At 37.6% G+C, this 21,835-nt stretch overlaps 1 protein-coding gene and 1 pseudogene across 6 annotated transcripts in view; one reads left to right on the top strand and one right to left on the bottom strand.

Annotated features, from left to right (window-relative positions):
* SPAG16 (sperm associated antigen 16) overlaps positions 1-21,835 on the bottom strand; it is a 1,246,090-nt gene that overhangs the window by 1,141,027 nt on the left and 83,228 nt on the right. For all 6 annotated transcript variants that reach the window (XM_072617486.1, XM_072617488.1, XM_072617489.1 and 3 more), the window contains 2 exons: positions 17,736-17,805; positions 6,991-7,100 (listed from right to left, as the gene is read on the bottom strand). In XM_072617486.1, the coding sequence (XP_072473587.1) occupies positions 6,991-7,100; positions 17,736-17,805 (180 nt within the window). The remainder of the gene's footprint in view (positions 1-6,990; positions 7,101-17,735; positions 17,806-21,835) is intronic.
* On the top strand, positions 14,779-15,717 carry LOC140509705 (destrin pseudogene; annotated as a pseudogene).

Genomic DNA, 21,835 nt, shown 5'->3' with positions numbered 1-21,835 from the left:
CCCAAACATCCAAAATAAATATTCAGTGGTCTCAGACCATGGAAGAGCTCAAAAAGGATTTTGAAAATCAAGTAAGAGAGGTGGAGGAAAAACTGGGAAGAGAAATGAGAGAGATGAAAGAAAAGCATGAAAAGTGGGTCAACACCTTGCTAAAGGAGACCCAAAAAATGCTGAAGAAAATAACACCTTGAAAAATAGGCTAACTCAATTGGCAAACAGGTTCAAAAAGCCAATGAGGAGAAGAATGCTTTAAAAAGCAGAATCAGCCAAATGGAAAAGGAAGTTCAAAACCTCACTGAAGAAAATAGTTCTTTCAAAACTAGAATGGAACAGATGGAGGCTAATGACTTTATGAGAAACCAAGAAATCACAAAACAAAACCAAAAGAATGACAAAATGGAAGATAATGTGAAATATCTCATTGGAAAAACAACTGACCCGGAAAACAGATCCAGGAAAGACAATTTAAAAATTATGGGACTGCCTGAAAGTCCCATAGACTAGACATCATCTTTCATGAAATTATCAAGGAAAACTGCCCTGACATTCTAGAACCAGAGGGCAAAATAAATATAGAAAGAATCCACTATCACCTCCTGAAAGAGATCCAAAAAGAGAAACTCCTAGGAACATTGTGGCCAAATTCCAGAGTTCCCAGATCAAGGAGAAAATACTGCAAGCAGCTAGAAAGAAACAACTCAAGTAGTGTGGAAATACAATCAGGATAACACAAGATCTAGCAGCTTCTCCATTAAGGGATTGAAGGGTGTGGAATAGGATATTTCAGAAGTCAAAGGAACTAGGACTAAAACCAAGAATCACCTACCCAGCAAAACTGAGTATAATACTTCAGGGGAAAAATTGGTCTTTCAATGAAATTGGGAACTTTCAAGCATTCTTGATGAAAAGACCAGAGCTGAAAAGAAAATTTGACTTTCAAACATAAGAATCAAGAGAAGCATGAAAAAGTAAACAGGAAAGAGAAGTCATGAGGGACTTACTAAAGTTGAACTGTTTACATTCCTACATGGAAAAACAAAATTTGTTACTCTTGAAACTTTTTCAGTATGTGGGTAGTTGGTGGGATTACACACACACACACACACACACACACACACACACACACACACAGCACAGGGTGAGTTGAATAGGATGGGATCATATATAAAAAAATCAAATTAAGGTGTGAGGGAGGAATATATTGGGAGGAGCAAGGGAGAAATGGAATGGGGCAAATTCTCTCTTATAAAAGAGGCAAGTAAAAGACTTTTCAGTGGAGGGAAAAAGGGGGAGTGAGAGAGAAAACATGAAGCTTACTCTCATCACATTCAACTAAAGGAAGGAATAAAATGCACACTCATCTTGGTATGAAAACCTATCTTACAATACAGGAAAGTGGGAGAGAAGGGGATAAGCTGTGTGGGGGGGATGATGGAAGGGAAGGCAATGGGAGGAGGGAGCAATTAGAAGTCAACACTCTTGGGGAGGGACAAGGTCAAAAGAGAGAATAGAAGAAATGGGGGGCAGGATAGCATTGAGGGAAATATAGTTAGTCTTACACAACATGACTATTTTGGAAGTCATTTGCAAAACTACACAGATATGGTCTATATTGAATTGTTTGCCTTCCCAATGGGGATGGGTGGGGAGGGAGGAAGAGAAGTTGAAACTCAAAGTTTTAGGAACAACTGTTGAGTATTGTTCTTGCATACAACTAGGAAATAAGAAATACAGGTAATGGGGTATAGTAATTTATCTTGCCCTACAGGACAAAAGAGAAGTTGGGATAAGGGAAGAGAGGGATGTTAGAAAGAAGGGCAGATTGGTGGTAGGGGTAATTAGAATGCTCAGTGTTTGAGGGGGAGGAGAGAAATGGGGAGAAAAATTTGGAACTCAAAATTGTGCAGAAATGAATATTGAAAAGTTAAATAAATTTTAAAAAAAGAAAAAGAAAAAAATTAATTTATGTATTCAGTGCAATAACAATCAAACTACCAGAAAATTATTTTCTAGAGCTAGAAAAAATAATATCAAAGTTCATCTGGAAGAACCAAAGGTCCAGAATATCAAGGAAATTAATGAAATGAAATGTTAGGGAAGGTGCTTAGCCATACCAGATCTCAAGTTGCATTATAAAGCAGCAATAATCAAAATCACTTGGTTTTGGCTAAAAAATAAAAGGGTAGATCAGTGGACTAGGTTAGGTACACAAGACACAGTAGTCAATGATTATAGCGGTCCACCATTTAATAAACCCAAGGACCCCAGCTTCTGGGATAACAACTCACTGTTTGACAAAAACTGCTGGGAAAACTGGATAACAGTATGGTGGAAACTGGACATAGACCAATGCCTGACACAATACACAAGAATAAAGTTCAAATAAGTATACAATCTAAGTAGAAAAGCTGATACTATAAACAAATTAGGGGAGCAAGGGATAGTTTATTTATCAGATTTATAGAGAATGGAGAAATTTATGACCAACAAGAGATAAAGAACAATATGAAAGGCAAAATGGATAATTCTGATTACATTAAATTGAAAAGTTTTTGCACAAGCAAAGTCAATGCAACCAAGATTAGGAAGGAAACAGAAAACTGGGAAAGAATTTTTACTACTAGTGTCTGTGATAAAGGCTTCATTTCTAAACTATATAGAGAACTGAGTCAAATTTACAAGAATACAAGTCATTCCCCAATTGATAAATGGTCAAAGGAAATGAACAGGCAGTTTTCAGAGGAAGAAAATGAAGCTATCTATAGTCATATGAAAAAATGCTCTAATTCACTATTGACTAGAGATATGCAAATCAAAACAACTCTGAGGTACCACATCACACCTACCAGACTGGCCAACATGACAAAACAGGAAGATGATAAATGTAGGAGAAGATGTGGGAGAGTTGGAACACTAATTCATTGTTGGCAGAGCTGTGAGTTGATCCAACCATTCTGGAGAGCAATTTGGAGCTATGCCAAAAGGGCTATAAAAATGTGCATGCCCTTGGACCCAGCAATATTTCTTCTACAGCTATATCCCAAAGAGATCATAAAAATTGCAAAAGGTCCTACATGTACAAAAATATTTATAGCTACTCTTTTTGTGGTAGCCAAGAACTGGAAATTGAGGTTATGTCCATTCAACTGGGGAATGGCTGAACAAGTTCTGCCATATGAATGTAATGTAATACTATTTGCTTTAAGAAATGATAAGCAGGTGGGCTTCAGAAAAACCTGCAAAGACCTATATGAACTGATACTAAGTGAAATGAGCAGAACCAGGAGAACATTATACACAGTAATAGCCACAGTGTGCAAAGACTATTTCTGATAGACTTAGCCCTTCATAGCAATGCAAGGACCTAAAACATTCTCAAAGAACTCTTGATGCAACATGCTATCCACATCCAGAGAAAGAACTATGGCCTCAGAACACAGAATGAAGCGGACTATTTTCTCCTATGTTATGTTGTTTTGGTTTGGTTCTTCTCATGGTTTCCCATTCGTTTTAATTCTTCTATGCAACATGCCTAATATGAAAATATATTTAATAAGAATGTATATGTAGAACCCATATAAGATTCCATGATGGAGTGAGGTGGGAGGGGCAGAGAATTTAAAAGTTATGGAAGTGATTGTTGAAAACTGAAAGCAAATAAATTAATTAAATTTCAAAAAAAGAAATTAATTCAGATTATTCACTGAAAAGTCAAATACTGAAATACTTTGGCCACATATGAGAAGACAGGATTCACTGAAAAAGACCTTGATGTTAGGAAAGACTGAAGGCAAAAGGAAAGGGGGCCAGCAGACAATGAGATGGCTTGATAATATGAGGGAAACAATGAACATGAATTTGGACAGACTTCAAGAGACAGAGGAAGACAGAGGGACCTGAAAGATAGAGAGTCCACAGGGTCAGGAAGAATCTGACAACTACTACTACAATAACAACAGACTTTGGAGAAGATCTTTTCATCTGAATGATGATATTCAGATTCTGAAGGATTTAGAAGAAAGCACGAGGAGAGGAAGTGGAGGCCCCTATTATGGCTAGCTATCTCAAGGAGTTTAAAGGGAAGGACTAGAGAGATATAAAGCAATAGAATCAAGTGAGGATCATTTTCTGTTTTGTTTTGTTTCTTTGCTTGTTTGCTTTGGTTTGGAGTTTTATGGTGGTTTCAAAGAATAAAGGAGACTTGGATGTTTGCAGGCAGCTGTTAAGGAGACGTTAAACAGAAAGTCTGGAGATAAAGGAAAGGGGGGAATGACATTGGGGAAAATCTGCTAAAGATAATAAGAGAGAATGGGACCAAAGCAACAGGTAGAGGGGCTGGTCTTGACAAAGAAAAAGGTCACCTCTTCATCTGAGACCAGAGATAAAGGAGAAAACAGGGGGCGGTTCTGAATAAAAATAACACAACAACAATAAAAGTACAGATATATTATGTCATTTGACTCTCACAACAACCCTATTTGTAAAGTGAGTATTCCCATTTCAAACATGGTGTTGAGTGAGATGAGGAGATTGTGAAGACTTTTCATAATAAAAATATGGGGAATATTGAACTTTCTAAATAAAATTTCTCTTCCATAAGGCCTCTCTCCCTGGATACCTGAGTTTCAGGTATCCAGGGCCCGTGGACGCTCAGTTGATTCCCCCTCCCGCCCCCCTTACCAGCTACCAGCTTTCTTTGTGAAAGTGCTGTGGGCTGTAGTGGAAACCTGGAAGTTACTCAAATCTCCCCATTGTTTGTTGTACTGTTGCCACATCAACACTACCAGTTCCCACTCCCCCCCCCCCAACCCCGCTCTTTTCTAAAGCCACATCAGCAGTTAAGTTAGATGTTAGATGAGGTAATTATATTGGGATAGGAGATTTCCTGGGGTTTACCTAGTTCTTCGCATTTAGATTGTGAGCCCGCCTCCCAGCCAAAGGAGAGGTGGGAGAGTGGGGAGGTGGGATTCTTTGCGTTAGGGTATAAAAATTGTGCTTCAATTTCTGTAAATTGCCTCCTTCCACCAGATTCCCCGACCTGGTGGAAGGATATCCCTTTCTCAAGAATTATAATAAGTCTTTTTCTTTCTGTTCTTATTGAGAAGCCTCTTCATTTATTTAAGATTTTGAGTAAGGGTCTTTTTATCCCACACAGCGTGAAGTAAGGAGGAGGCAGGGAGAGGGAAGAGTCCTCAGCAAATGACCTCAATTTTTCAGTGAAAGAACAAAGGAAGCCCTGCTTTATATAGTCTTTGCTGATTTTTTTCACTGATCATAGTGAACATTTAATAATCAGTTCTCTCACCCCCACTTTGAGCTGGCTCTAGGATATTCCTGGACTTAAGGGAAGAGGGAAAGTCTATCTCAGGCATGGAGAAACCTTGTATACAAAAAACCCAGACACAAAATGGGACATATGAATAGAATGAACAGCTGCTAGCAGGTTGGTTTGACTAGAAGAAAGAGTAACAAAGCAAAGTAATTTGGAATAAGCTTAGAAAGTTAGTTCAGAGCCAAAATGAGCTGGGCGGGGGGGGGGGGTGAAGGGAAATGGCTGGCTTTAAATGCTGAAATAATGATTTTGCATTTTATCATACAGTAAATAAAAGACCCTTCATGTTTTTTTGAGTAACATCTGTATTCTAGAAATGTCCTATCCATTTGGGTGCATGGTTGATGGCTTTTTGATGTAGTATACATTTACTTTCCCAATATGATGGCAGTTTCACCAATGAAACTCACTTCTAGCAAGTGAGAAGTGAGGACCAGCTGAACACAAGTCTATGGAGGTTATTTTATGGTCAGAAAATTACCACCTTCATGAACTCAATGATTTAGTATTTTTTCCTATGAATTTGTTTTGTACTTTTATCCTTTTCCTCTAAATAACTAGTAAAACCGTTTTTGAAAATGCATTTTTATTTCTAGCACAGGCTGTTGTGGAGAAAAATACAGAAGAAGACCATGCACCAAGGAATCTGAGAAATCTCAGACAGCAAGGCTGAGGTTACAAATAGAAGGGAAAATTACAGAGAGGAAAGAGGGTTTGAAACTATCGCTACATGCATGGAGGATGCCCATTTTGTTGCATTTTCATGTATCCTTCACTACCTCATCACTAAAACTATAATCAGGTTTAATTTCAGAGTCAAAAGAATAGGCTTAGTATTATTTCATGAGAAACCTTGCATTCTACCACCCTCCACGCCCCCAAAATATCATCTGAGTAAGGATGACAAATTATTTTAAGGAGACAAAGAGATTTTCATTCCATATAGACACAAATGATTTTAAATGGAAATGCTTGATTGATGTAACATAAGTGTAGAATTATAATGCTGTATGAGTTTCAGTTGAATTATAATTAGTCACTCAATCAACATATGTAAATGGCTGAAATCAAATCCTTTCTGTTTTTAAAGGAGGAAAATTGAAAGTAGTATGGGGCCAATGGAATATGAAATGGGAGAAAAGTTTGCCATCTAAAAGGATAGAAATGGAGGCAGTTTGGAGGCAGAGGAGATAACCTTTGAAGGTTTCACAATTTTGACCCATATCAGCCCTGTTTTCTTTCAAATTTGCTGAAACAAAAAGAACTTACCCACAAAGTCATTTTGTCCAACAGCCAACGCTTTTCAAGATTTATGGAATTTGTTTCATTTGTGGTTTGTATTTTTAACATGTTGGACTTCATGTAAAGGATCTTTGTTCCCAAAGTAATTAAAGTATTAAGCAATTCAACTGAAACTATGTAAAGACAGACATTATCACTTTGTAAAGAGTTTGAGACTATAAATGAAATTGATCCCATAAACAAAAATCAGTATTATCACTGGATAGTAACACTTTCCATACTTACACCTTTTTCTTTCATCTGCCTTTTTGAAAGGTCTTTTAAATTCAAATAATAAATTATTCTATGAACCTAAACATCAATTTATAACTTGTTCCTCGGTTAAATGTGAAGCAGTAAAATAAAGTATTTCATACCTTTGTACTGGATTTCAGTTTTATTTTAGGTCTGGCTTGTTCCCTGGCTTCACGAATAGCTTTCTGGGTGGGACCCTCTGGCTTATCTTCTCTGTCACATTTGTGACTTACTATAAAATAAGACAATTTCATTTATGTGATTATTTTTCCTCTTCTGAAATAAAGTTGCCTCTAACTGAAAAATAATATCAGCCCAACATTACGATGAAATAAATAATAGTGAAAAAATATGCTACTTGATTAATTATTTAATAGACCATAAGACTAGAGGAATACAAAGGAGATAAATGGCTATGAATTTAAGCTCTAGATGTGAAAACAAGAGAGAAAATGGGGAAGAAAAAGGAAAGATAAAAGAGAATATAAATATCTGACACAAAGTGAGTGGAATATTATTTTCTATATGAGATCTAAAAATGAGAACATGGGAAGAAAAATCAATAATTTAAAACACCTAGAATCTAATCTCCTAATCTTTCCTTAATAATTACTGAATACCATCAACAGGAAATAACCTGCTGAAACTGAAAGAAAAAAAGATTTCCCTTTTCTTTTCTTCTCTTTACTGTTTTGCTCTGTCATCCACTTTAACTGATGATTAGATTATAATGCTAAAAACATGACCAAACGAATCATCTCTGTGCTAAAATTATGACATGAAGTACCAAAAACAAACAAAAAGGATCAAGGGAAACACCTATAGAAATCTGGATGCTTCTCCTTAACAGAGCCACCTTCTGTAATGATGGCAGAGTTCTATAAACTTCATTCTATAAAGGTCTAAGGACTTGTAGCTCCAGTCTTACGCTAGAAAATAGGTCTAGCAGCTTATAGGTGCTACACCCCCACAAAGCCATTTTTGGTTAAAGGCTGAGGAAGGATAAAGTTTTCCCCACATGAGATGCGTCATTTGACAAGGAAGCAGACTGTAACATTCCACTTTCCAACCTGAGACTTCATAACTACCTGTTGGCAGTTAGTGGGGATTGGGAATATTTAACAGTTACCTCCAATTTTTATGTTAAACTGGTGCCAGTGGACTTGGAAAAGGTAAAGACTATGGTCTCTCTAGTCATGGCAGCTGCTTACTGTGATGGCAGAGTTTTGTTAAATACCCTTCATCTCTCATATCTATTTCTACAGTTTGTTAGTGGGCTAGGAAAACCATCTAAGTCCAGTATCATGGACCTCATCTACTAACCCCCAACAGAGAAGATAGAATACACTAATGGTCAATGAAACTGGATACCAGTAGAGAAAGAAAAACCCAGTCCTACAAGGAAACCCATAAATTATAGGATTGAGGCCAGGTGTCACGTACCACTCTAAATATCTTTTGGTTCCATTTTTTAGAATGTTTGCCAGAAGTTGCAGGCCCCTAAAATAGAGGCATGAAGGATGACAGCTGAAGCTATAAGAGGACTAAGCCATCTACTGTATTAGACAATCTCATCTACTATACATGCACAATGAACATACACAATTTCAAAAAGCAAGCCGTGACAAAAGTCATAGATAAAAGTAAACAATGCCTAGAGTGGCACTAAAGAACACATATCTCAGAATTTTTCCAGTACTGGCAAAGTAACAAAACAATATTTACACTAAAGGCAACTGCTTCTGAATAGTTTCTACAAGGTAGCAAGAACCAACATGTTTTCCCTTTTCATCAAAGAACCACAACTTCTCATTAAAGCATATTTTTGAATATGTATTATACATGTTTTGACAAAATAATAAAGATTCCCAATCACTAAGTTTGGACCACTTTTCTAAGGTTACAAATCACATGGAATTTATCTTAATTTTAAATGGCAGCTAGGTGATACAGTGGACAGAGTGCTAGGCCTAGAGTTAGGAACACTCCTTTTCACATCTGACCTCAGACACTTACTGTCTGTGTGACCCTGGGCAAGTCAGGTAACCCCATTTGCCTCAGTTTCCTCATCTGTAAAATGAGCTGGAGAAGGATATGGCAAACCACTCCACTATCTCTGCCAGGAAAACTCCTTACAGGTTCACAAAGAGTGAGTCATGTCTTCAGCAATGTTGCCAGACTCCTTCAATGAGGATGAAAATTGCATCAAGGTCATCTACGACATTAAGAGTAAAAAAAGTCTAGGCAAGAGCTAATAAGCTCCTGAACTAAGATGGTGGTCATCTAACTGGAGAGAAAGGATGCTATGGAAGTAGAATCAAACACAAATGTAAGAATCCTTCTTCAATAATTTTTTTTGTTTTTTTTTTAATTTAATTAATTTATTTAACTTTTAACATTCATTTTCACAAAATTTTGGGTTCCAAATTTTCTCCCCATTTGTCCGCTGCCCCCACCCCAAAACAATGAGCATTCTAATTAACCCTATCACCAGTCTGCCCTCTCTTCTATCATCCCTCCCTTCCCTTGTCCCCATCTTCTCTTTTGTCCTGTAGGGCCAGGTAACTTTCTATACCCCTTTACCTGTTTCTCTCATTTCCTAGTAGCAAGAACAGTACTCAACAGTTGTTCCTAATACTTTGAGTGCCAACTTCTCTTCCTCCCTCCCTCCTGACCTATTCCCTTTGGAAGGCAAGCAATTCAATATAGGCCATATCTCTGTAGTTTTGCAAATGACTTCCATAATAGTTGTGTTGTGTAAGACTAACTATATTTCCCTCCATGCTATCCTGCCCCCTATTGCTTCTATTCTCTCTTTTGATCCTGTGCCTCCCCAAGAGTGTTGACTTCAAATTGCTTCCTTCTCCCATTGCCCTCCCTTCCATCCTCTGCCCCACCCTGCTTATCCCCTTATCCCCCACGTTCCTGTATTGTAAGATAGGTTTTCATACCAAAATGAGTGTGCATTTTATTCCTTCCTTTACTGGAATGTGATGAGAGTAAACCTCATGTTTTCCTCTCACCTCCCTTCTTTTTCCCTCCACTAAAAAGTCTTTTGCTCGCCTCTTTTATGGGAGATAATTTGCCCCATTCCATTTCTCCCTTTTTCCTCCCAATATATTTCTCTCTCACTGCTTTATTTCATTTTTTAAGATATGATCCATTCTATTCAATTCACTCTGTGCTCTCTGTCTGTGTGTGTGTGTGTAATCCCACCAACTACCCAGATACTGAAAAGTTTCAAGTGTTACAAATATTTTCTTTCCATGTAGGAATATAAACAGTTCAACTTTAGTAAGTCCCTTATGATTTCTCTTTGCTGTTCACCTTTTCATGCTTCTCTTCATTCTTGTGTTTGAAAGTCAAATTTTCTTTTCAGCTCTGGTCTTTTCATCAAGAAAATTTGAAAATCCTCTATTTCATTGAAAGACCATTTTTTCTCCTGAAGTATTATACTCAGTTTTGCTGGGTAGGTGATTCTTGGTTTTAGTCCTAGTTCCTTTGACTTCTGGAATATCCTATTCCATTCCCTTAGATCCCTTAATGTAGAGGGTGCTAGATCCTGTGTTATCCTGATTGTATTTCCACAATACTTGAATTGTTTCTTTCTAGCTGCTTGCAATATTTTCTCCTTGACCAGGGAACTCTGGAATTTGGCCACAGTGTTCCTAGGAGTTTCTCTTTTTGGATCTCTTTCAGGAGGTGATAGTGGATTCTTTCTATATTTATTTTGCCCTCTGGTTCTAGAATCTCAGGGCAGTTTTCCTTGATAATTTCATGAAAGATGATGTCTAGGCTCTTTTTTTGGTCATGGCTTTCAGATAGGCCCATAATTTTTAAATTGTCTCTCCTGGATCTGTTTTCCAGGTCAGTTGTTTTTCCAATGAGATATTTCACATTATCTTCCTTTTTGTCATTCTTTTGGTTTTGTTTTGTGATTTCTTGGTTTCTCATAAAGTCATTAGCCTCCATCTCTTCCATTCTAATTTTGAAAGAACTATTTTCTTCAGTGAGCTTTTGAACCTCCTTTTCCATTTGGCTGATTCTGCTTTTTAAAGCATTCTTCTCCCCATTGGCTTTTTGAACCTCTTTTGCCAATTGAGTTAGCCTATTTTTCAAGGTGTTATTTTCTTCAGCATTTTTTTGGGTCTCCTTTAGCAAGGTGTTGACCTGCTTTTCATGCTTTTCTTTCATCTCTCTCATTTCTCTTCCCAGTTTTTCTTCCACCTCTCTTACTTGATTTTCAAAATCCTTTTTGAGCTCTTCCATGGCCTGAACCCATGGTATATTTATTTTGGATGTGTGGGATACAGAAGCCTTGACTTCTGTGTCTTTCCCTGATGGTAAGCATTGTTCTTCCTCATCAGAAACGAAGGGAGGAAATATCTGTTCACCAAGAAAGTAACCTTCCATGGTCTTATTTTTTTTCCCTTTTCTGGGCATTTTCCCAGCCAGTGACTTGACTTCTGAGCTTTCTCTCCACACCCACCTAGCCTCCAGATCCGCCCAGCCAGCACTTGGGGTCTGAGATTCAAATGCTGCTTCCCAGCCTCAGGGCTTTGGGCAGGGGCAGGGGTGCTATTCAGTGTGAGATTAAGTTCAGGTGCTCAGGTGGGGGCAGGGCCGCCACACAGGACTCAGTTCCCTCAGGGGGTTTATGAGGAGACCTTCAACAATGGATCCAAGCTCCTACCTGCTCTGGGCACCTCTGTCCACTGCCGCCCTCGCTGCTGCCTCCCGAGGGGGCCTGAGTTATGGGGACACCCCACTCCCTTCTCGACCAGCCAAAGAGACCCTCTCATGGACCCTTGTCACCTGTGGGTGGAGGGACCTGTACGGCCACTGGAGATTCTGTCCCTGAAGCCTGCTCAGATCTGCTCCTCTCGGTGCCGCGCGGCAGAGGCAGGGCTGGGCTCCGCTCCAGTCCAGGGTGCGATGGACCTTTCATGTCAGGTTTTCAGGGCTCTCTAGAACAGAAATCTCATCTGCTCCGTTGTTCTGTGGCTTCTGCTGCTCCAGAATTTGTTGGGAGTTCTTCTTTACAGATATTTTATGGGCTGTGGGTTCGGAGCTAGCATATGCATCTTTCTACTCTGCCATCTTGGCTCCTCCCCTCCTTCTTCAATAATTAAGAAAACTCTGTATCCAAACTTCAGAGCAAATTTAATTATAAAAGGAAAGTTATTTCTCCTGTGCCAAACTAATAATTGAAAGGTAGAATATATCATTTTAAAGTAAACCTAATGAACGAACACAGCTCTTAAGCAGGTGTTCTCAGTCAATGACTCTTACCTCGAGCATTTTGGTTAAACATAGTGCAATAAGAAGTGTGTATATGCTCATGCTGTAGTGACTGATGGGGTCTTTCTATGGGCTAGAAAAGCTTCTCAAAGATACTAGAGAAAAAGAACTGGACATTGAAGCTCCATTAGAGGAGCTTCAAGAGAAGGACAGAGATTTTCTCTTAAACAATTCTTGCTGACCCAGAGAAGATGTCTGGAAAGGATGATGTTGAAATCCAGCTTACTGCTTTCCTCTATGACCTCATTAAGGAAGGCCAGAATCACAGAATGTTCACACCAGAAGGATTAATAGTATTCAAGCTCATCATTTTCTATACAAGAACTGTAAGGGGACTGATGACTTCTCAAGATTTCTCCTCAGTTTATTCAGTGACAGGGATGATGATGTCAAGCCTAAAGGTAGACAGGTGAGCTTCAGAGAAGGGATGGGAACAGCTTCTTTTGAGAATGACAGGAAGAATAAAAAGATACAAAGGTATGTTGGCATGAAAACAAGGCTAGAAGAAACAAATCATCCTAGACTGCCTCCACATTTTAGGGAAGGATGGGCTGAGTAGGCAACTGGGAGAATAGCATTAGGATTAAGAATTTAAGGGATTATGAAGAAAATAAAGATTAATTGCCCTGGGAATAAATATATTAGGGAATAAAAATGAGATTACTAAAATGACAGCCAAGAATCCATGAGGGACAAGCTAAAGTTTAAAAAACAGAATAAATGGTACAAACATACACATGTGAGGGAAAATATTCAGATAATGAAAAAGTAGTTAAAGAACAACTTTAAAGAAAGTGAAATTGCAACTTTGTATATAGCAATTTATTGTTAATCTTTAAAAAAGGAAAACTTTTAAAGTTAATACTTATTAAGTGCTTATTACACACAAAGAACTGTGCTAAAGACTCTCCTGAGATCTGTATGATAATCCATTAAAAACTGGTATAAGACCTAGAGCAGAACCAGTCTGGGTGACAATAAGTACCCTAAAAACAAGTTTCGTCTCTTTAAAAGCAGCATGGCCTTCAAAGTCCACTGGCCCCACTGTTCCTGACTTTCAGGCAGGACCATGGATAGGGCATGCAGTCCTCTAGTTTCATGATATACTTCTTTCTCAGGGATTAATAATCAAATTAACTTTCTGACTGAAATGAGCATGCCAATCTATTTTTTTATAGCTTGACCAGGACTACTGTTATTCCAACTGGCAGGCTGCCTAGGTTAAAGATCCTTTTTTCCTAACTGCTCTTCCCAATTCCCTTCCATTATCACTTCCATTCCTCTGGTGTCCCTGTCTCACTCTCTCATCTTGCCCTCTGCAAATTTCATTCTACTCTTAACAAAATGCCCTTCATATTCGACCAGTGCTCTCCCCCCTAAAAGTGCTTTTTATATATTCTGGATTTGCTTATAAATATACATACTGTATACTTCTTAAGGGCAAGAACCATTTCCCTTTGTCTCTGTATCCTCAGCACCCAGCACCATATCTATCTTACAAAAAAGGCTTATTAAGTTGACCTGAATTGAGCATCAGATGGTAAGTATACAATTAGGGTAATCGATAGGCCTCAAACCTGTCAGTGAATTGGGGGATGTCAACCGTAAGCATGTGAAGAACTTCCCTGGCTGAATGGAACAGATGAGAGCAATGTGTTCTAATAGCCATGAAGGCAGCTGAAGCAGGCTCCATAGAGTACTTGGAGCTTAGTCAGGCATCAAAGACACCAAGGTCATCCATGTATCCCAGGCCATTGCCAACCATCTTGACTTCCATCCCGCCATTGGACTTCAATGACTCAGGCAAGAAAGAGCAAGGCTGATGACTCGGTGCACCACTGCCTCACTTAAATTCAATTCACAGGCAAGTCAAGACATCACCCCACGATGTCACTGGTCCTCTTTGAAAAAGAAAGACAAACACTAATACAATTAGTAGAGGGGTGATGAGTGCCAGAATGAGGGGAGAGACCCTGTGAATGAAGAGAAAAGGGACTGAGGAAGGGGACAAGACCAGGCAATTGGTGAAGTATGAGGAGACGTAAAACAAAGAGAAGAGTCGAGGATAACTTCAAGTTTGTGGCACTGGCTAACTAGAATGATGAGGCAGTGCTCAACAGAAAAAGGCTAAGGACTTAGCCAATAGTTACTTCATAATGTCAATGACAAACTGAGAATTGTTCCCAGTAAATAAAAAAAAAAAATCTAAACTCCTTGAAATTTCCTTGAACAACTGTCTATGGATACTGTTTCTATTAAACCACCTGGAGGAAACAGGAAAGAAAATAATCCTGTACAAAGAGGCAAGGTAATCTATAAATACAAATTTTACTGTTTCATTATTTAAAAATATACAATAATTTACAAATGATTCTCAGCAAATACAGAGTAAATACATTTTCCTGGTATAAACTGGACATCTCTTTGCCTCCTCACTCTCTCGCCTGCCTGCTCTCCCGCCGTCGCCTCTCTCCCTTCCTTGGCTCCTGGGAGGAAGATGCTCCTCCACGCTCTAGATTGCAGCAGCGCCCAGCCATTTGGCTCTCCCTGCTCCCGGCCCCCGCCGGCCCAGGGACCACGCCACGCTCCAGATCGTCGGCTTTGGAGAGATGGCCTTGGGAGTGCAATGAGCTGATGAAGTATGCCGCATTTTCTATGATATGAAGGTTCGAAGATGGTCTACACCAGAAGGAATCAAGAAAATAAAGAAGGCAGTTATCCTGTCCCAGTGCAGACCAAAAATGCATCATTGTGGAAGAAGGAAGAGGGATCTTGGTAGGAGGTGCTGGCGTGACCATCACTGATCCTCTCAAGCATTTGGTGGGAATGTCGCCACCCTTCATATGATGCAAGCTTTGAAACAATGTAACCAAGAAAAGAAGACTTGATGTTTTTTCTATGGGCACCAGAACTAGCATCTCTCAAAAGGAAAATGATCTATGCAAGCTCCAAGGATGAAATCAAAAAGAAATTTCCAGGGATTAAACAACAATGAAACGTCAAGCAAATGGACCAGAAGATCTCAACCGGGCTTGTATTGCTGAGAAACTGGGAGGGTCCTGAATTGTAGCTTTTGAAGGGTGTCTTGTGTAGATGATCATGTTAGTGCCACAAGGATGAAAAGCTTCCATGTTTAATGTGTGTGTGTTTGTCCTTTGTTGCCGAAGAAGACCATGCAATCAGAGAAATAATGACATGACTTGCACTTGACTTTGTTTTGAGTGAGGGAGGGCTGTGCTGGTCACCAGCCTCACTTCTCCTCCAGAGCCATCTGAATCCAGTGATCAGATATTCCTAGGATGACTGGAGATGACCCAGGATGAGGTAATTGGGGGTAAGTGACTTGCCCAAGGTCACACAGCCAGTGAGTGTCAAGCATCTGAGGTGAGATTTGAACTCAGGCCCTACTGACTCCTACACTGGTGCTCTATCCAATGCTTAATGTATCTTCTTGCTAAATATGTAAAACAAATATACTTAGGCCAGGGTTTCACTGAGGGGGAGCTGTCTTTTCTAGATTAAACTAGATATTATATAAACCTGTATAAAATAACCCTAAATAAATCTAAAGTCTAAAGTTTCAAAGTAAATAAATAAATTTGACATACACAAAAACAATTCTTATCAACAAATAACAAAATGTTGAAATGAAAAGCTAAAACTAATAGCCTTAAGTGCTGCATTAATGTGTTGCAGGTAGCAGTTTTTTTTTTCTTTGTAAATCCTGCAAGTCAGTTTTTTTTTAAATTTCCATTTCTGCCAAATCATTTCCCAACTTAAGATTTAAACTTCATTCATCCTCCCTTACACATTAACATGCCAAAACTAATAAAATGCAATTTTAGAGTTTGATGGTCTACATGAAGTTTTTTGGAAACAGATTTACTATTTCACATTATCATATATTGAATTTCACATCTTCTTAAATGATAACTGACTTGTTATAAAATAACAATAGAAATAGCATCATCTTTCACAAACTTTTAGGCATAAAAAGTAATTTGTGGCTTGTGAGTATTCCACAAAGGAAAATCATAGAGCAAATAAAAAAGACAATGAATTTCTTTTTTAAATTATCCTGCATCTATATGTAAACAAAAAATGCCTATATTAGAACTGCCTAACTTGTTAAATAAGCCTTTAGTTCATACTAATTGGTATTTTAAGTTGCACAAAAATGTGTGTAATTTTCCATAGATTCATGATAGATGCTTTTTCTGGTCAAGTTTGGTGATTTCTTCCATGTGGGGAATGCCTAACATGCAAATTTCTTACACCAAAGCAGACTGATTCCTTGTAGTCTCAGAGAGTTGCCTGAGCCAGTGAAGAATTAAGCAACTTGTTCAGGATCACACAATTAGGATATCAGAGGTAGAATTCAAACCTAACTCTCCCTGACTACAAAGCTAACCATCTTCTTCTCCACTAATGCTGTAGTGCTGCTCAGGCTAATACTTATACCTAATTAATGATAATTCACTATTACATAATTTCTCCTAGGGTTTCTCTTATTCTTCTGAATATCCTATAAGAAACAAATATATAATTAAAAAAACTTCTTAAAATAGCTCTGATTCATTAAATTTTTCTCCTGTCCTTGGAATTGATGGCAAGAACTCTGAAATATTTCTGTGACCTTGATAACCATGGCCTAATTATTTTTTAAAGCCTAAAAAAATAGATAAGAAAAGCACATAGCTATATCAGTACTGAAAGCCTTAGACCTTGCATTACATTAAAGTTCCTTAAACAGTTCTGCTGTTGGGTGGTAGCCCTGATTATATATCAAACTATCAATGGAATAAAAGACAAGATGTCAAAAGACTTCATACCGGAAGAGGCAAACAGAATTTGCAAGGAAGTCATTCCTAAAGTGAAACTCTTACTCTGTGCATTAGTGAGATTATGCCTTCATTTGTTCAGGTAAAATGTGAATTTTATACTTTGGGCTAAAGTTTGATAAGATATTAAAAAGAGTCAGCACAAAGTGTTCTCCAAATTTAGTTATGAATATCAAGGCAAAACATGATTGAAGGGAATATGTCTGAATGTAAAATTAGTCAACACTTGAGAGTCACTTTCATAGGAGTCATAATTAACACATCATCATGCCATTTAATCACAGTAATGAAACAATCTGTGGAATCACTAAACTTTAGAACTGGAAGGAACCAGAATTCATCTAAGCTCAATCTTCTACCTCTTTTTTGTTGTGGAGAGGCCTCAGTTCATTCTCAGCTTTAGCATCCCTGATAGTCTTCTTACAAATTTTTGTCATTCTTTTGTAGTCTTTTCTTTTCTTTGTTTATATATTCCTTCCCCATTTTTTAACTCATATTCATTTAAAAGCAGGGTTCCTCAGAGACTCCTTCTAGAGCTCTTCACTTGTTTATTTGTTTTTTAAGCATTTCCTTGATGGGCTTTTACATTTTAGCACACTCCATCTCTGTCTCTTGAACCATATTCCCTCTTCTCTCCTGATTATAACGACCTGATTATAGCTTCCTTTCTCTCAATTTTCTTACTTAGCTCAAGTTTGGGGGTATGTTTACTAAATTTGTTTTACCTCTTATCTCAGGTACCTGGAGACTATGTCCTGTTTCCAAATTCCTTAACGTTGTTTGAAGTCCTGTAATCTAAAGAATAAAAAACATGTTGTAATGTTGTTTCTTGTATTACCAGTAAAATTAAACATATGACTTAAACAGGCCCAATCTAATCATAAAATATCAAAATGGAATGTTGCCTAGCTTAGACCTTCAAGGATCTATAATCACATCAGTATGGGTACTTCTCCCTCCACTGATTTTAAGTTCCCCTAAAACACAGTGTATGATCTTAGAGAGCTGCTGCAGTTGAATTATCTAACACCTTATGGGCATAATGATAATGATGAGATTCTCCAAGTTTCACATAAACAACATATAATTGACCCATTTCCAAATCTAGATTTTAATCTGGTTGAGTCTGCTAGAATTTATACTCATACGACACAGCTTTTGAGAAAACAAAGTCATCTCCACACAATGATCGTACCAGAGTAGAACTTTAATGGGAGGATAATGATTGATCTCGGATTAATCAGCTGAAGGCTTGAAAAATGAATTCTTGATAAAAGCGCCTACACTAAAAGCACGTTACATGACCTGATGAATTAACAGCTTTTGCTAATTTTAACGACAGCTTACGTCTATCTAGTACTTTAAGGCTTACAAAGTCAAACGTCACATGAACCCTGACAACAGCCCTGGGAGGAGCCTTGTGCTAGTGCAGTTATCTCTTTTCCATAAATGAGGATTGACACTCAAAGGGATAAGTGGCCTTCTCATGGTCACATGGCGGAAAGTCACAAGCCAGGATTCTGGCTCCTTTTCCTCCATATCACACTGCTGGACATTCATAATATAGCACTTTGTTATGTAAGATATTTCCTCTGATTTTAAACTGACATATAATTATTTCATTCAGTCTTGTGATGTATCTATGAGATACAAGGCAAATATTACTATTCAAGGACTTATCTAAGGTTTAATAAATATTTTCAGTCAGATACTCTGCCCACTAAGGCTCTCTGTTGACTTAAATACTGACATTAAAGAACATTTGTTTAGGTTGGTGAAATAGAGATCGAATCACCCCAAAATTATACTTTGGTTTTCTCTAATAAATTAAACCTTTAAAAATTTCATTCCTCCTATATAGACAACACTTTCATCTATTTTCTTCTATCCTTTCTCCTTATTCTATCCTATTGGCCATTAGCAACATTTTTTCTTTATCAATGATTATCATATCATTAAATTCAAAGGATAGATTAGTTTTCATCAAATGCCCTTTAAAAACAACAACAACTACTAAGCTTTGTATCTTTGGAATTCAAGTGGATTTCATCAGATATTTATTGACTCATGGATCACGAATTCATTGGTCATTATGAAATCCAGAATCCTTTTCCTCAGCCAATTGTTTCTCTCTTTAGGAATAAAAGGAATTATAAATTAAAAGTTCTGATTAAACTTTCAATTATGAGAGATCAGTTATCAACACTACAATTTATCTGTAAGGATGTGGCAAATCTTGCTTACAGTTAATTGGCAGCCTAGAGTATTGCGTATACTAGGCTTAATTATTTTCCTTATTTATATATTACACTCTGATTTACTTTCAATATGCTTGAAAAAGAACAGCCTTAAAAATTAAACACTTAACTATTCTTGCTACAGGGAAAGTACGAAAGAAGTTTGTTCAAATTGGTGCTAACAGGTCTAAAAAAGAACTCTTTATTCCCAACATGGCTAAGGTTCCATGGAGGAAATAGAGATCAGAATGGAGAAAAGGAAGTGCTACCGTATCTTTTTAAAATTTATAGTAAAGACCCAATTTCTTGATTTTGCTGAGAAAAAATTTTGAAAACCAACACTTTGTTATATTAAAAAATAAGTACAAAGGCACAGCAAAAAGGAAAAAAGGAAACTGCTGGATTATCAACTATCTTGAATTATTTATGCCTCTGTTGTTCAAAGTATATATAATCATAAAATTTTATCACGGAGAGATGACAATAATGTCCATTTCACTTTCAGGTTCCACAAACAATGAAGTATTTCTAAGTTAATAAAATAAACATGTTCCTTAAAAAAGTCTTCAAAGTAAATTTCTGTAAAATGAATCATATTTTCCCAATGATTTCTAGTATTAGTTAAGTGAATATAATCCTATGGAAAAAAGAGGGTCCACAAGGAGTAAAAAAAAAAAGAGAAGATACTGGTGGCACTACAGGCATGCTTTTGTGAAGAGAGGGTGAAACTTCCATTTTGGCTAAAGCCAATCTAGGAGTTTCCTGAGATTATGTCTCACAAAAACAAAGGGCTGATTTCTGCCAGAAAGGCAAGGAAGAAGTTTTCAGGGTCAGTGGACCTGGGGTATGCCAAGCCATTAAGAAAAGCTATTCAGCTCAAGGGCAAAAACCTTCTTAGTTACAGTCACTTCAGTGCTTGAGGGTTGGCACTTGGAGTGGGGGATCACTCCTTCTGGCTGATACATTTCTGATGAGGAGATTGGATACTTTTCATGGTTCTGGGTATATTTTCTATTACCAGATTCTTAACGGCTAATTTTTGAACAAATGCATCATAAAACTTACTGTAATCATGAATAAATAGCAAAGTTAGTTCTTATCATATGAACTGAAAGTCATCAGCAAATAAAACACAGAATAGTCAGGAACGGCCATGTACTCAATTGCAGCAGTGCAAGTCTTAACTAGAGGGAGACCCAGGGGTCTGCTATAGTCAGAAAGAAGGAAGAAAAAGCATCATGGGCTGTCCTGAAGGAAGGACATGTGCCTAATATGATGCCTTACTCATCTTTCAGGGCATACCGAAGGAAAGTCTATGAATCTTGGACTACGATTACATTCTAGGTTCAAATACAGAAAATACATATAACTATAATTAGCTCTGGGATTGTCCTGGATTTCCTTTGAAATATTCTCCAGTTTGGTACTTTGGTGGCCCACTTGACCAGAAAATAAGCTCTGAGCTTTAAGTTTACAGTGGTCCAGACCTTTATTTCTAGAATCAGGCTGGAACTAGACCAGGCTGTGCAATATAGAAATAAGATGACAGTCATTTTAATAAAATGATAACAATGACCATAATAGTATATTTATATAACACTTTATTTAAAAGCTTAAACTGTTTTCTCATTTTTTCTCTCAAAAAACTATGATATACAATAGAAAAAATAGTTATTATCCCTATTTGACAGTGAAATTAAGATACTGAGAAGTTAAATGATTAGGTGATCTTATCTATTTCTATGATTCAATTATGCCACCTCTATAAGATGTCTCCCAAATCTACATGGGAAATATTTCATCTTGCCCCTGGCCAAGTATCACATTTCCAACTGCCTTCAGTATAGCTTTACCAAGATCTCTCCACACATCCAACGCTAAAATAACATTCTCCTGGCTCACCTTAAACCTGACTTTCCTTCCAACTTTCTTTTTCTGTTAATTGTACCAGAATCATTCCAGTCAGGCTTGAAACTTGAGGGTAACTTTTGAGTCTTCCCTATTCCTCACTGTCAATATACAATTGATTGCCAATTTCTGATTGCTTTTACCTTCACAATATGCCTTGCATTTATCCTATCCTTTCCACTAAAACTGCCACTGCCCTAGTTTAGGACTTCATTACCTCTTCCCTAAACTATGACATCATCCTCCTAAACTGTTCTCCATGTCTCTAATTTCTCCTATCTCCAATCTACCCTTCATATAGCTGCCAATTTTCCTAATGTACAAGTTTTGACAATTTGAATCTCCTGCTCAGAACTGCTTATGTTCAGTTCTCATAGTATGATACAGGGAACCCTGGGAGACTCAAGACTCTTTCAGGGGTCTATGAAGTCAAATCTATTTTTATAACAATACTAAGACTTGTAATTTTTAATGAAGTAATTATCAATAGATATAATCTACCTAAGGAAAAGCTCTCTGAGGGATCCTCAATAATTTTTAAGAGTATAAAGTGGTCCCAAGACCAAAAAGTTTGAGAATTACTGGCCTATAATAGAAAACAGATATTCTTCAACCTGAAGCTTAAAGCTCTCTATCTGCTCTCCGACTCCCAGCCTTTCCATAGTACTTTCCTTCATGCA

Source organism: Notamacropus eugenii, chromosome 6, assembly GCF_028372415.1.
Source record: "Notamacropus eugenii isolate mMacEug1 chromosome 6, mMacEug1.pri_v2, whole genome shotgun sequence".
NCBI classification, from domain to species: domain Eukaryota; kingdom Metazoa; phylum Chordata; class Mammalia; order Diprotodontia; family Macropodidae; genus Notamacropus; species Notamacropus eugenii.
The sequence above is the reverse complement of the archived record's forward strand: the minus strand, read 5'-3'. Positions and strand labels throughout refer to the sequence as shown.